General features: G+C 42.1%; 1 protein-coding gene across 2 annotated transcripts; it reads left to right on the plus strand.

The window, feature by feature from the left end:
- The first annotated feature begins 610 nt into the window (after positions 1-610).
- Positions 611-7545, plus strand: HCCS (holocytochrome c synthase). Of its 2 annotated transcripts, none has more exons than XM_075098171.1 (7): positions 611-774; positions 1103-1249; positions 1962-2110; positions 2720-2868; positions 4395-4514; positions 5331-5417; positions 5672-7545. In XM_075098171.1, the coding sequence occupies exons 2-7, from the start codon at positions 1135-1137 to the stop codon at positions 5868-5870; spliced, it is 819 nt and encodes a 272-aa protein (XP_074954272.1). In that variant the 5' UTR covers positions 611-774; positions 1103-1134; the 3' UTR covers positions 5871-7545. The 2 variants fall into 2 exon arrangements, with proteins under 2 accessions (XP_074954272.1, XP_074954273.1); XM_075098172.1 differs by lacking the exon at positions 611-774 and adding an exon at positions 890-973.
- Positions 7546-13593: the final 6048 nt, after the last annotated feature.

Below are 13593 nucleotides of genomic sequence, written 5' to 3' on the forward strand. Positions count from 1 at the left end.
TTCACGCAGGTAGTTAAACTGCATCTCTGGGCATTGAAATAAAGCAGTATTTTTAGTAAATATTCAAGCGCTGTGATACTTTTGACTGGTGTTTAAAAAACGTCTTAAGTAAACTTAGTACCTCCGTGAATTTAATACTGGAAGGGACACGCCTTTACAATATTGACTCATGCTGCTTGTACCTTAAGCATCTTTTCTATACTTTTTCTAAAAAGAAAGTTATTTGCATTTGTAAGGGATAATGGTTTCACAAACAAAACCACACCATGACCTCAGGTCACGCGTACCTCATGCTAACACAGCTGTTCGGGGATTGAACGTGAGCCTCAGTACACAAAAATCACGTTGCTGGCAGGTTTTGAAACAACTTCTGTACCATTAAACGTGCCGTAAATGAACCCCAGCAGCCCTCCGGCGCCCTCTGTCCATTCCCCGCTCTGGCATTCGTTAACTGTGTGCAGAAAAGGGGTGTATTCCCGGGTCAGGCCGGCGGCCTCAGCCGCCCTTCGCCGGGGGCCGCCTTGCCCGCTCCCCTCACGGGAGGAGAGGCCGGCCGGCCGCGGCCCCCGTCCCCGCCCTTCGCGGTGCTCCCGCCTCGCCTCCCCGCCCCTCCCGGCGGCGCTGCGCAGTGCGCAGGCGCGGAGCGGGCCGAGCGGCGCCGCGTTCTCGCGAGGCGCGGCGTCGTGCTGTTCTCGGTACCGGCCGCAGAGACGCGGGCCGGGCTGAGGTGAGGAGGAGGAGGAGGAGGAAGAAGAGGCGGTCGCGCAGCTGTTGGTGAGTGCTGAGGCGGGGCGCCCACCGCTGGGCCGGGCCGGGCCGGGCCGGGCCGTCTGGGCGCGGGGGCGGGCCTGACCTTGCCGGCGGCCGCGGGCGGTGGGCGTGAGGAGGCGGGCTGAGGGGCGGGTGCGAGCGCGGGCCGCACCTGCGGGGACCTACGGGCTGCCAGCCCTGGGGCGTTCTGCTTACCCTGGAGGTTTGTGACTTAAACCGGTTTTTAATTTATTTTTTAACTTACGATGTAGCAACATAGCTGTACGTGCAGTCACCTTAATGAATAACCCCTGTAGTTCCCTATTACGAACGTCTGCTTCTTTTTCTTTAGAAACTTGATCTCAGAGCCGGCGTGAGGAAGCCATGGGTTTGTCTGCGTCCTCCCCGGCTGCTGCAGGTCAGTCGCCGAACGCATCCGAGCAGCATCGGACGGCGTCTCCACCTTCAGAATGTCCTATGCATCAGGAAAAAATGAGTGGTAATTATCCTTGAAACCGAAATGAAATAAACTCTTCACGTGGAAAACTGATTGACAAAATATTTGGGGGAAAAAAAAAGAAAAAGAGTTATACAAATAAAAACGTGAGTTTTTCAATTAACAAAAATAGCTCTCAAGTAACTTTTCACGCAAAGGAGTTGGTGCTTTGCAGGCTGCTTCGTCTGTCGAGACAGTGGGTGCTTGCTGTAGAACCTGTGGGTTGCCCCCGATCCCCGTGTTTCACAGGGGTCCTGCAGATCTGTTCCCATCGGTGCTGAGGGTCCGGGAGGCGCAGGGGCCCCCGCAGAGACGCTGGCTGGGAGCAGGTGGTCGTCGCTAGAGAGCACGCATCTGGAAAAGGGTGGCGGTAGGGTGGAATAAGATGAATGTCTGGAGAAGGAGGACATCAGCTCTTCTGTGGACACAGTCAACACGTGTTGGATTAGCATTACTGTGGAAATCTTAAATACAGTTTGGTGCAGGGGCCAGCACAGGGTGGGGAATGAGCGTTCAAGGACTGCGTAAGAGGCTTAGATCTTACCATGGTGCTGGGTCCTAAAATGCAGGAAGGAGAACAGTTGAAACCATTGCAGAAAAAGTAAAATACCAGTTTGTATTTATACGAGCATTCAGTGAAGTGTTTTCCGATTCCTGTCATGCCTTAAGGTTTCATTTTGTAGCAAAATATATACTATTATTTCCTGTATTTCAGGTTGCCCAATGCACATGAAGACTCCTGATCATAGAACTGAGAACACAGGTGATGTTCCTGCACATCAAGAAAGAGCATATGAATTTGTAGCCTGTCCAGTGAAGGCCGGTTCATCTCAAGTGAAGGATGACATAGATCCTAGCAATATGGTAACTTCTGCTTATTTCAGATGTTTTATTCAGTTTTGTTTCTTCTGAAACATTATACCCAAAATGTAAATAGTGGCACTGTCTAAGGTGGAAGCTCTGGCAAATAACTATTTTTTAACATTGCTTTTTCTTACTTTATATGCAAAGATTTGTATAAAACAAGTTACATCTTATTCAACGTTCTCTTCTTCAAATAAAAGCTGGTTTTCCAGTCTGTAAATATCTTTTGCTATCTCTTTCTGGTTTAGTTAGGGTTTTTATAACTAAAAACACATGTGGTTTTTATGCCACACTAGCAGGTGTTAGGTTCCGTGTAATAGCAGTACGGGTAAATTCTGATTCAGAGAACTCTCAAAGATTTCCTCTGATTTACAAAAAGCACTGCTCTTCTGAAAGCTGAAGTTAAGGCAGAAGAATTCCTTTAGTCTTCAGATGACAAACTGTGCAAAGTGTTCTACTGCAAAAGAGAAAGATAATTTTGGTGGACTTAAATAGAGGCTGAACTTGTTGATCTTTGTAGCAGCTGATTGATTATGCTATGATTTTTTTTCAAACACCATAACATAAACCAGTTCTCATACTCTGTTGTTGATTCTCCTTGTTTTCTAGATGCCGCCTCCTAATCAGCAGCCATCCCCAGATCAGCCATTTCCGTTGTCAACCGTTAGAGAAGAATCTTCCATTCCCAGAGCGCATTCTGACAAGAAATGGGTCTACCCTTCGGAGCAGATGTTCTGGAATGCTATGCTAAGAAAAGGGTAAATACACTGTGAATGGAGTCCGTGAGCCTGAAATTCAGGAATTAATATCATTAGTTATTATTCATTGATATTATTTAAGAGTTTGTGGACTCTAAGCAGGAAATAATTAACTAGCTCTTTTTAAAATGACTGGTTTTATAAACAGCTTTATTTTAAAGGGTGAGCTGGTCTCCAAGGCCATACCTCCTCTAGTGATCAGCAAGGTGGTAGGCGATGTCAGGCAACTACCGCTAGCTCAGAAAATTTTCTTCAAAGTCAATGCATAGGCGTAGACAAACTTTGCATGACTGCCAGCTTTCAAACTCCATCGGCTTCATGCTAATCTTATAAACTGAGAGTAAAAGTTGTCTGGTTGTGAGAATTTCTAACTTTGCAGAATTGCTAAAAACGTGAAAATAGTTTGACATGTAGATGTTTTCAGTCTTTACAAAAACTTGGTGTAGACAAGATCCAACTGAATGATGAATGTCTCCTGAGGCCTAAAAAAACCTTCTGTGCTGCTGTTTCCTAATCCTTTCGCAATTATTTGTCATCTTTAAACATAACCTTTAAAGGTGGTTACTATTAAGACAATAATAATTCATTGTTCTACATATCAATCAGAGAAGGTAGGGTTTGGAGGGCCCTCTGGAGCTCACCCCGTCCCACCCCCTGCTGGAGCAGGCACCCCCAGAGCAGGGGCACAGGGCCGCGTCCAGGCGGGGGGTGAATGTCTCCAGGGAAGGGACCCCACAGCCTCTCTGGGCAGCCTGTGCCCCTGCTCTGGCACCCGCACAGGGAAGGGGTTTGCCCTCGTGTTCAGGGGGAACTTCCCGTGTTCCAGCTTGTGCCCGTCGGCCCTTGGCCTGGCGTTGGGCACCGCTGGAAAGAGTCCGGCCCCATCCTCCTGACACCCGCCCTTCAGATATTTATAGGCATTGATGAGATCCCCCCTCAGCCTTCTCTTCTCCAGGCTGAACAAACCCAGGTCTCTCAGCCTTTCCTCACAAGGGAGATGCTTCCGTCCCTGATCACCTTCGTAGCTCTGTTCTGAAGACAGTATGTCCTAAGCAGTCTATATTGAACATGCAAGTTTTCATCCTGTAAACACTTAACTGTGTTCCATGCCTGTTGAAAAGGAAGCACGCACGTAGTCGTGGTGCAGGGTCAGAGAGATGAAAGGCATTGCTAAGAGTATGTGGAATGTATTGAATACAGGACTTCTGTGCATTAGGAATGCAAGTGGGATTTTTCCTAAGCATTTTTACGAATGCTGTGGATGTGCTGATGTTTGCACGCTCTGATAACTTTCTGATCCAGTTAAGCTGTTAATATAGCTAACTAGGGTTTGTGGATCTCTGTGATAACACAGAAAATGAATTGGTTCTCAAGATGCTTAAGCAAATGAGCTGGAAGTTTCCATACTTTGTGTCTTGGCATAAAACCTTAAATCTCTTGGTTCAAAAGCCCATCAGATGGACTGAGGAAGGTGGGGTGGTTATGCTATAAGGCTCGTAAACTGTTTCCAAATTCTTATTTTTTAGGTGGAGGTGGAAAGATGATGACATAACAGGTGAAGACATGACCAACATTATTAAGATTCACAACCAAAATAATGAGCAAGCTTGGAAGGAGATTTTGAAGTGGGAAGCTCTTCATGCTGTGTACGTACATATAAAATGAAAAGCAAATCCTTTGGTTTAGCTCTTTAGTAATTCTTTGAAAGTAGAATGTCTCTTTAGTTTTTGCAGAAATATTCTCATGCTGATACGTCTCAAAAGTTACGGTCTTGTAGGAGCCTGCGTTCTGATTAATACGGAGGAAGATTATCCAGAAGAGCATAACTAGAACAGAGTAATTATGATGTTGCTAAAACTGATGAGCGTTTTGGTGGTGTGTGTGTGTCACGTGGATTTGGAGAAATTAACTTCTTACTGTATCTATTTGGGAATTATTTGATTGAAATCTTCATGTTATGAAAAAGGTATAAGATGTAAACTTTGGTTAAAAGTGACTGGTGTAAAACAAAGTGTCACTTCTTCAGTCAGTATAGGCTCTGTTCCTAGAAGAGACAGCCCAGCTAAGGATTCTGTATGTAGGAATTGTTCTCTGAAATGCCACAATCTTTGTTACACAGTGGTTCAGATGATGGGTTTCTGTTCTTTAATGATTTCCTGGTTTTTATTAAATCTGTGGATTAGATTTGCTGAGCACTGCTCTGCTGATAAGTTAGAACAATGGTGTGGAGTGTATCAAAGGTACTTTATCACACCAGCAGAAAGTGCTGTCAGAAACCGTGAGACTCTTCAAACCTTTTAAAAGAAAAAAAAATGTTTTAGATCCCTTGTTATTAATTTTTTACTGTTGCGCTTTCTCCTGTTTGGTTTTTCTGTTACCAAAACAAATTGCCATAGCGGTTTAAACATTTTAAGGTTGCTTTAAAAGGTAAAAACTACTTTCTTTTTCAATTGTGTGCCCAGGGAATGCCCGTGCGGACCAGCACTGATGCGGTTTGGAGGCAAAGCGAAGGAGTATTCACCGAGAGCCAGAATACGTTCGTGGATGGGGTAGGTGGGCAGGGAAGGAGGTCTTCCAGTGAGGTGGGAGGTGGGGAGGTGTGTCTGAAAACGTGGTGTAGAATTAATTTAAGATGCTTTAGAACTGGAATTGCAAGTTATAATTACCAGAAGACAGAAGTACTAGGGGGGATCTTATGGGAGTATCTGGATAAATAAATCTTCTTAAATAGGACTTCCACTCCCTCTCCCAGGTTCATAATATCTACTAAAATATCTGCATGGTCTATTGTCTGTCCTTCTAGATATGAACTTCCCTTTGACAGACACGACTGGATTGTTGACCGCTGTGGAAAAGAAGTGCGATACGTTATTGATTACTACGATGGTGGAGCGGTAGATAAGAACTACCAGTTCACCATCCTGGATGTTCGCCCTGCGTTTGACTCTCTCTCGGCCGTGTGGGACAGGATGAAGGTAGCTTGGTGGCGGTGGACTTCGTAACTGCTCCTGTGGTGTGTAGTTGAAAAGTAAACCACTTTCCTCCTAGGCTAAGGATAAGCGAATACTAGGACTTGAAACAGAAGTTCGCCTCAACTGGTGTTATTTTCATCGTCACCACGGTGCTTTGGGGGCGGGAAGGGAGGATGGGGAAATCCGTTGTTAAGTACAGCGATGCTTTGTGGTGTTTTGAATGACATAATAAAGGTATAGTAGCAAACACGTATCTTAATTTTCTTAAGAGCTGGGAAATCTTTTCTTACTTTGTCACAGATTCTGCATAAGCTTGCCTTCTTTTCATTTCATGACTCCAGTGCTGCGTCAAATAACATTTTTGATTCTGACTGGAGTTTGGAGTATTGCTTAAATAGTGAAAACTGGAAATTTCATAAATGATTTCACAGTTACACTATTTGGGTACTTAGATGATGGTTAAAGGGTAGAAGATCTAGGCTGTTTCAAACTGCATGTTTTATTAACTATATAAAGCCATGTATTTGCTTTCACGTGGGCACTTTACCTGCTCAAATACATGCTTCCTCAGAAAATTTTAGTCAAGTTTATTCTGTTAGAGGAAGTACAGTGTAGCACAAGTATTTTTAAAGGTATGTTAGGTTGAAAAGGAGAGTATACTCATGCCTAAATCTGCAATGTAGCTTTGAACAGAAGAACATCTGTTAGAAGCAGGAAATGAGTGTCGGTTACTTTTAAAACAACATTTCTAAAAGGAGATAAAATTGATATTTAATGGTTATTTATTTGAGTATTTAAAAGGTTTGTTTTCTGATGTAAGAAAACTGTATTCTAGTATTTTCATGTCTTTAATGTGTCTCTCGTCATTCAGGACAGAATTAAGCCTTATTTAAAGAAACTGTCATGCAGTGCATCTGTAGTTTTGCATTTGGCTTCATCATCCGTACCATAGCGTGTTTTTTTATGTAATACAGAATCGCACAAGGGTGTGTGACTGCACAGTCGTACACCTTTCTGGGTGGTGATTATAGTGAGGCACATTACAGATGTGTACGTACCTTGGTCACAAGGGTACCAAAAGTGCCAAGAAATAAGGCTGATTTGAGCGTTTTCTGAGGGTGATGCATGTTAATGCTGTGTGGCTTAAAGATTTAATTAATGTTTGTGCTTAGTAAGGGAAACTAACTTTTTGTAAGTCTTCCACTGTAATAGCTTTAAATTTGCATGGCTTGGAAAATTTCAGGTGCTGCATATCCCTACATTTAAATTATGTGTCCCTTTCAGCACATATAGCTCTTGAAAATGAGTCCTCCATGCAAAATGCCTGGGAGTGGAAGGAGTAAGAGTATCACATTGCAGCTTCTCAAATGGGAGAAGCTTCCTTCACGAAACCTCACAGCCTTAGCTGGGAACCAGCTGTACATTCATTTTCTGAAAGCAGTTATTTTTAACTGACATTGGAAGGTTTTTTCTTTTTTTCTCCTTTTTGGGTTTTTTTCCCCCCTGAGGGGAAAGCCCCTCAGTGTTTCAGTCAAATAATTTTTCTCTAAATGGGAAATTATTCAGGGAAGCTTCCATGCTTTAAGGTACTAATGGAGACAAACGGTTCCCTCTTTGGAGGCAGCTGTCCTGCATGGAAGGAATAAACATTACCCAGAAGTCCCAAATCTGAAGAGAAAACCACGCTCTTACCCCTGTCCACTTTCCTCATTCCTTTTTCACCTTTTTAGTGATTCACATATATATAAATGAGAAATAGTTTGGGGAAAAAAAAAATTCCATCTGAATAGGCAACATCAATATGAGATACAGGAGAAGTGAGTGAGCTTGTATGAAGTGTATCTGATAATGAAGGAGCTGCTCCTCTCTGCTCTGACAGTAATGACTGAAGCTTGCTGCTTTTTTGGGGTGGGTTTTTTTTGTTTGGTCAGTTTATGTGTACATTTGGTACCTTGATATATGCAGAATCCTGTATTTCTCACAACTAAATATGGAAAAGGTACACCAGTGTAGGGAGAGCTTCAGAAGCTTCAAAAGAGCGAGTTTGCTTTGTTGATTTTTGGAAGCGTGATGTTGAGCACGTTATGGAAATTGTAATTGCTGCTAAATCTGGTGCCACTTCATGCGTTCGCATCTTCCATTATGTTCCTTCTTGCAGAGATTCAAAATTGTTCTTTTCTGTGCTACTGTTAACGAAATGTACTACTTCGTCATCAAGCAAAAAGGAGAATCAAATAAATGTACTTTTCTTAACTTTGGTATTTGGTGATCATATTTTTAGCTGTAAGGATTATTAAGATGGGCTCTTGCATGTGTCGTAAGAGGTGACAGTCTGGTACCACTAATCGCATCATTGCATAGGTGCTGGTCATTTATTTAGGTGAACACAGATCCAAAACCCAAGGACTAAATTCAGGTGTTTGCCAACCAAACCAGCAGCTCTCAGAATAAGAGCATATGTCAATAAATACATTAATCCTGAGTCTGGCTAACTTCTGAAGAGGGGAATGCAAGACTCTTCTTTTTTTTTTTTTTTTTTAAATAATCCTTGAAATGTAAATGAAAATAACTCATTTCTACAAGCAGTAAGACTTAAGGAAGTAAACATGGAGCTTTTTCTTTTAGGTTTGGGTAACTTCATGCACGATGGTGGCAGTTCACGATTTCTCAGAAGGTGGGTGTCAGAGTGATTAGAATTCTAATGTAAACTTGAAAAAGTTATTTAAACTGATGTTTTTTTACCCTTTGGGAGGATGTTTTAACTGTAAAACTATTGTTTAGGCTAGGCTGAAGGTGGTGTGTGTGTATATGCATAAACAAATACACTTACGTCCTTTCTCTGTAAGTATAGAAAGGTACAGAGAGTTCCTGAAGCTCAAAAAAGTGAAGAAGTGTCCTGATTGGGGCCTTTCAGGGAATTCTGCAGCAGCATCGGGTTCCCAGTCAGGCCGAAACAGAAATTGGGAAGCCAGCATCTCAAACCTGGCTAACCTTGTGCGTACACAAAAGGGGAAATGGGGACGCTGTCACTAAAGCAGGGCCGCTTCTCACATCAGCTCTGTGTTTAGGTGTCTAAAGTTCACCTGTGTTCTGCTTTGCTGTGTCGAAGCCCTGCTTGACCTACTGTGTTTGGCTCTTGCAGTTAAAACGAGTTAGGAGAGCTCTCCTGGTCTGCAGCTGAGGTGGGATATTCTTCAAGACGGGTATGTCCTCAAGGATGTATCTGCAGCACTCAGAAGCTGCAAAATCTCTGTGACTGACTGACGGACAAGGACACCGGCATAGCACTCCAGCTGTATTCAGGTCCTGCTTCCTACGGATGCAGTCCGGAGCAGCACTGACCTTTGTTACCTGGAGCAGGAGACCATTCTGCGTTCAGACACCTGGCTTTGGCCTCTTGCCATTGCATCCCTGCAGGCAGGCGGTGACTACCCTGCAGGCAGGGTGCCTCCCTTCCAGGGGCACCAAACATCTGGTTCATGCTGTGCCTACAACACCCTCCCTACTCAGTGATGCTGGCCCAGCTCTCTGCTCGTCACAGCCCGTCCTGTTAGTATCTGACCAACACGAGAGCCCGGTAATTAGGAAGTAATTCACAGGCTTGTCCTCGCGGGATGCCTGGAGTTCCTGGCTACGTTGAGTCACCCTATGACATTTTGCCCTTGTAGTGTACTAGCAGGCAGTTTAGAAAGGGGAGCTGTAGCTCTTCTCTCACCCTTTATTTCCCTCTGTCGCGGAAACAGCTTTGCTCGTCCCTTTCATATCGTGCCAATGGCCTAGCTGCAATTTCTTTAAGAATTTTTCAGCTAAGCCTGAGAATTTCTGCCCTGCTTTGCTGTAGTAGAGAGAGACTGTTGCTGGTAAGAAGGTATTTGTGTCCATTGTTAATTATTGCTGTTTTTTACTGTCAAAGCAAAGTGTTCTGGATTTCCATTTCTGAATTACGATGTGAAGGAGGTATGCTAGTTTAGTGTGAAATGGGACCACAATGCTGTCTAATGTTTACGTAATGTATTTCCTATCAGGACTTTTTAAAGCATTCTAAATAATTATTTAAAGTCTAAAATACGATGATGAATATTGTTATGCCTCCGAAAGGTGTGAGAGTGGCAAAGGATCTCTTGGTGTTCTGAAAATGATCATAAATAGTCTGTCATTTATGCGCTCCCATTTTGTTCATTCAACTCTTGTGTCAAAGTGTGGGGGAACAATAACTAATGTGCCGAAGTTCACGAGATGGAGACACAGATGCTAAGGGTGCTGTAGATCTGCAGCTAAAAACGGAGGGAACAGGTAAGCTAAGGAGCACTGCCTAATTTTTTGGACTCTTACTCGTGGTTTTTATAGAGGGTGGAAACGCCCCTTTCGAAAAAACACTGCTTTGCTTTTTAAAGGGATCTGTCCCCACCATTTAGTAAATTAAATGACACTTCAATCCTTTGTCTCCCTTTGCTTACATATGGATGAAAATCCATGTAGTAAGGTTCCACTAGCAGATGTACTTGATGTGGAAGCTGAACTTATTTTGAGGGGAGAATACACAACTCATAATGCCAGCTGTGCTTCCGTCTTCAGTGTCACACCCTTCCCTACCCACAAGTGTCTTTACATATGTTCCTGTTGAAAATACACAGCACTGCTAGTTTTCTACAAATTTTTGGTGAGCAACTTCATGCATTTTTACTCTCACTGGAAGAAAATGTGTCCTATTTATTATTCTATCTTGCTTTATACAAGGTAAATTGCAGGCAAAGATCTATACGCAGTGAATCAAGTAAGTATTGATTCTCTCGGCAATGCTAGTAATAATAGGAACCTATGGTCATACTAGATACATTGTTTTGTAAAAAACATCCTTTTTAGTTTGCATTAGATGGTTAATCACTTCTATGTGCATCTCCTTCAAGAAAAAGTGGCTTGCCAAACTGCTAGAGAAAGAATCTTAAACTCGTTTATGGATGTGACAGTTGCACCTATTTGGTCTTACTACTTGTACCTCAAATTGTACAGAAAGGCACGGGCAGAGGACTGGTCTTGGCTCCAAACTGAAACGTGTGACCTTGAGCATGTGTGAAATGATGAGTTATTTGCCGTTGAACCGCTGATTCCAATGGCAGCTACTCACAAGACACGTCTGCATATTTGCAGTATGGGTACATATTTTTATGACTGGAGTCTGAATTAATCCAGTTTTCAAAGGATAGTGTAAATTTGTTGGAAGTATTGGGATGGTTATTAGGCCTCATTAAAAACATTTAAAGGAACAGAGAGTTTCCTGCGCGGACATTCACTTTGCACCGTGGCCTCTTAGAAAACAGAAGCCATCACATTTGTTTTCAACATCCTATGGCAAAAAAAACCCACAACATTAAAGACTAAGCCATGACTCTGTTTTCCGATGTTTTGCCAATTTTGTGGTAACTACAGAAAGAAGTTTTAGCTATTTTTCTAACATGCTTGCTGCTCTTGCCTCCAGCTTCTGAAGACTGTGACCCCATAAACCTCCTGTCTATAGAGACAGCTAATGCTTTAATTGATCATTAGTAGACTTTCAAAATGAGTTTCCATCTGCCAAAAGATTAAGTGTCTTAGGGAATTGACTTAGAGCAGTTTGATGCATGGAGGATAAATGCAAGTGCCTTTAAAAAGCACGGCTAGACCACAAATCCTTGAAAAACTTGCTTCTAAAATACTTTAAAGTAATAGAAAAGATTTTTTTTTTCCTCTGTTTTTTCTCAAATTAGAGATAGCTTTTTTTAATATATAAACAAGAATTCAATAGCTCGTTTTCAAAAACTGAAGAGCAAAACCTCATGAAAATGTCTAATTCAACCTTAGAACAACCCATGCAAATTTTGGCAGCTTTAATTTGCAATGTAAATTTTTTGTTAAATGAGTTTACACCAACTTTAAAAAACACATGCTTTGGGCCAAAAAAATGATGAAAACTTTTCTACTAGCTGTACTTCACAATACTGAAAACATCTCCATGTTTTATCACGATTTTTCATAATTATAGGGTTTGCTTCTCCTTCTGTTTTCTTTAAACTTTTGCCTTTTAGCTTATTTAGAGTGACTTTTACAGGTTTTCATGGTGCTTCCTCTCTGCCAGTTTCGTACAAGCCGCTTTTGGGAAAAATTCTGCCATTACGATAACAGAGTTGTTACTACAGAAGTAATGGCTTCTTTCTTAGGTATCTGAAAAATCAGTGCTATTTAGCGCAGTTAAGAACAGTTCTAGCTGGTAAGAATACCATTCTGGCTGCATTAGAGCTGTCAACGTTGTTGTAGCAGAAAATATAGGAACTGCAGCTGTCCTACAGCAGTGCAGAAAGCTGGATGTGATTTGCATTGTGTAGGTTAGCCATCACGCTTAGCTGTGGTTATGGGTTCCTCATTAGTGTTTGTTTTGTGACCCTAAAATGGGCAGCTGCTGTGATTTTTAGGCTCTTCCTAGTGGTCCTTCAACATCTTCTAGAGTACATGCTTTCAAGACGGCTTACAGTTGCAGTAGCTGGGATGGCAGGGTGGCTGGCATGGAAATGGTGGTTAAAAAAAATGTTCCAAATGGACATATTTTTTTCCAAATGTCCGTCTACTCCTCCTCCTCGTTTGCCACACAGGTTAGAGGAAAATAGGATTAAATGCATACTTTTATATATAATCACCAGTTGTTGTCGACTGAACACCTAATTGATTTGGGCCATAATTACAGTGAGTGGAAAGCAAAGGATACTACTTTTGCAAATAACACCAGGAAGATTAATCTTACCTATGTATGAAAGGCTGCATTCTGTTTGCCTTGTCACGCAAAGTGGAAAATACTGGTATCATCAGTGGCGTATCGATTTATGACAGGATGCTGGAGCTGGTTTAATATAGGCTGACTGTAAAAAGCAAGATTTTTTTTTTTATTTGCCACACGTTGATGGGAAAGCATCCATTTAGAGAAATGAATATGGCTAATGTTATTCTATCGAACACTGCAATGTTTGAAGAAATTATAAGTAAAAAAAGAGGAAAAATAAGATCTTGTCTTCCAATTTAATAATAATGGAATATGAAGGCCAGATTGTAACTGTAGAAGTTCATTTCAAATTTAAATATTTAGCATTTTCACTAGTCTGCGACTACGAGAAAATTTATTACATTAAGATGGAATTTAGATCTTTGACATGAAGCTGATATTTTCATAGTGTGAAAAATATCAAGCTGACATTATACTGTCTCATTTGATGACTTCCAAATGTCAGAGTGCAGTAACTTATTCATAGGGACCTCAATGTCTTGTGATAGTGTCAATTTAAAAGACATTTACATCGACTTTTTTATTTAAACACGGAAAATGGAATATGCAAAGTGGATGAGGAGAAGGGGGAAAGACCAGGGGGCAAGAAAGTTCTTAATAATAGAATGAGGCACTTTTAAGGCTAATTTCCACCTAAGCCTTCTGACAGCTGCATGGACTACTACCTGGCAGTACTTCTGACAGCTCTTGTCGTCTTTCCCTTCACGTTATTTCCCTCATTCCCAGCTCCGCTCTCTTCGTTTCTTGTTATTTCAATGCCATTTAGGGGATTAAAAATAGCACAATGTAGTCCCCTGAAAAAGTAAACCACCCGTCCCTTGCATTTAAAAGTGATTTTGTAATAACGGAAGAGATTGAGTATTTCTTTTGAGAGGATTATACCCGGGAACTAACGGTACCCTTGGCCGTCGAACGCCTCAGTCACACGGCTCGGAACAGTGAGCG

The sequence above is a fragment of the Phalacrocorax aristotelis genome, chromosome 6, assembly GCF_949628215.1.
Source record: "Phalacrocorax aristotelis chromosome 6, bGulAri2.1, whole genome shotgun sequence".
In the NCBI taxonomy this organism is placed as follows: Eukaryota; Metazoa; Chordata; class Aves; order Suliformes; family Phalacrocoracidae; genus Phalacrocorax; species Phalacrocorax aristotelis.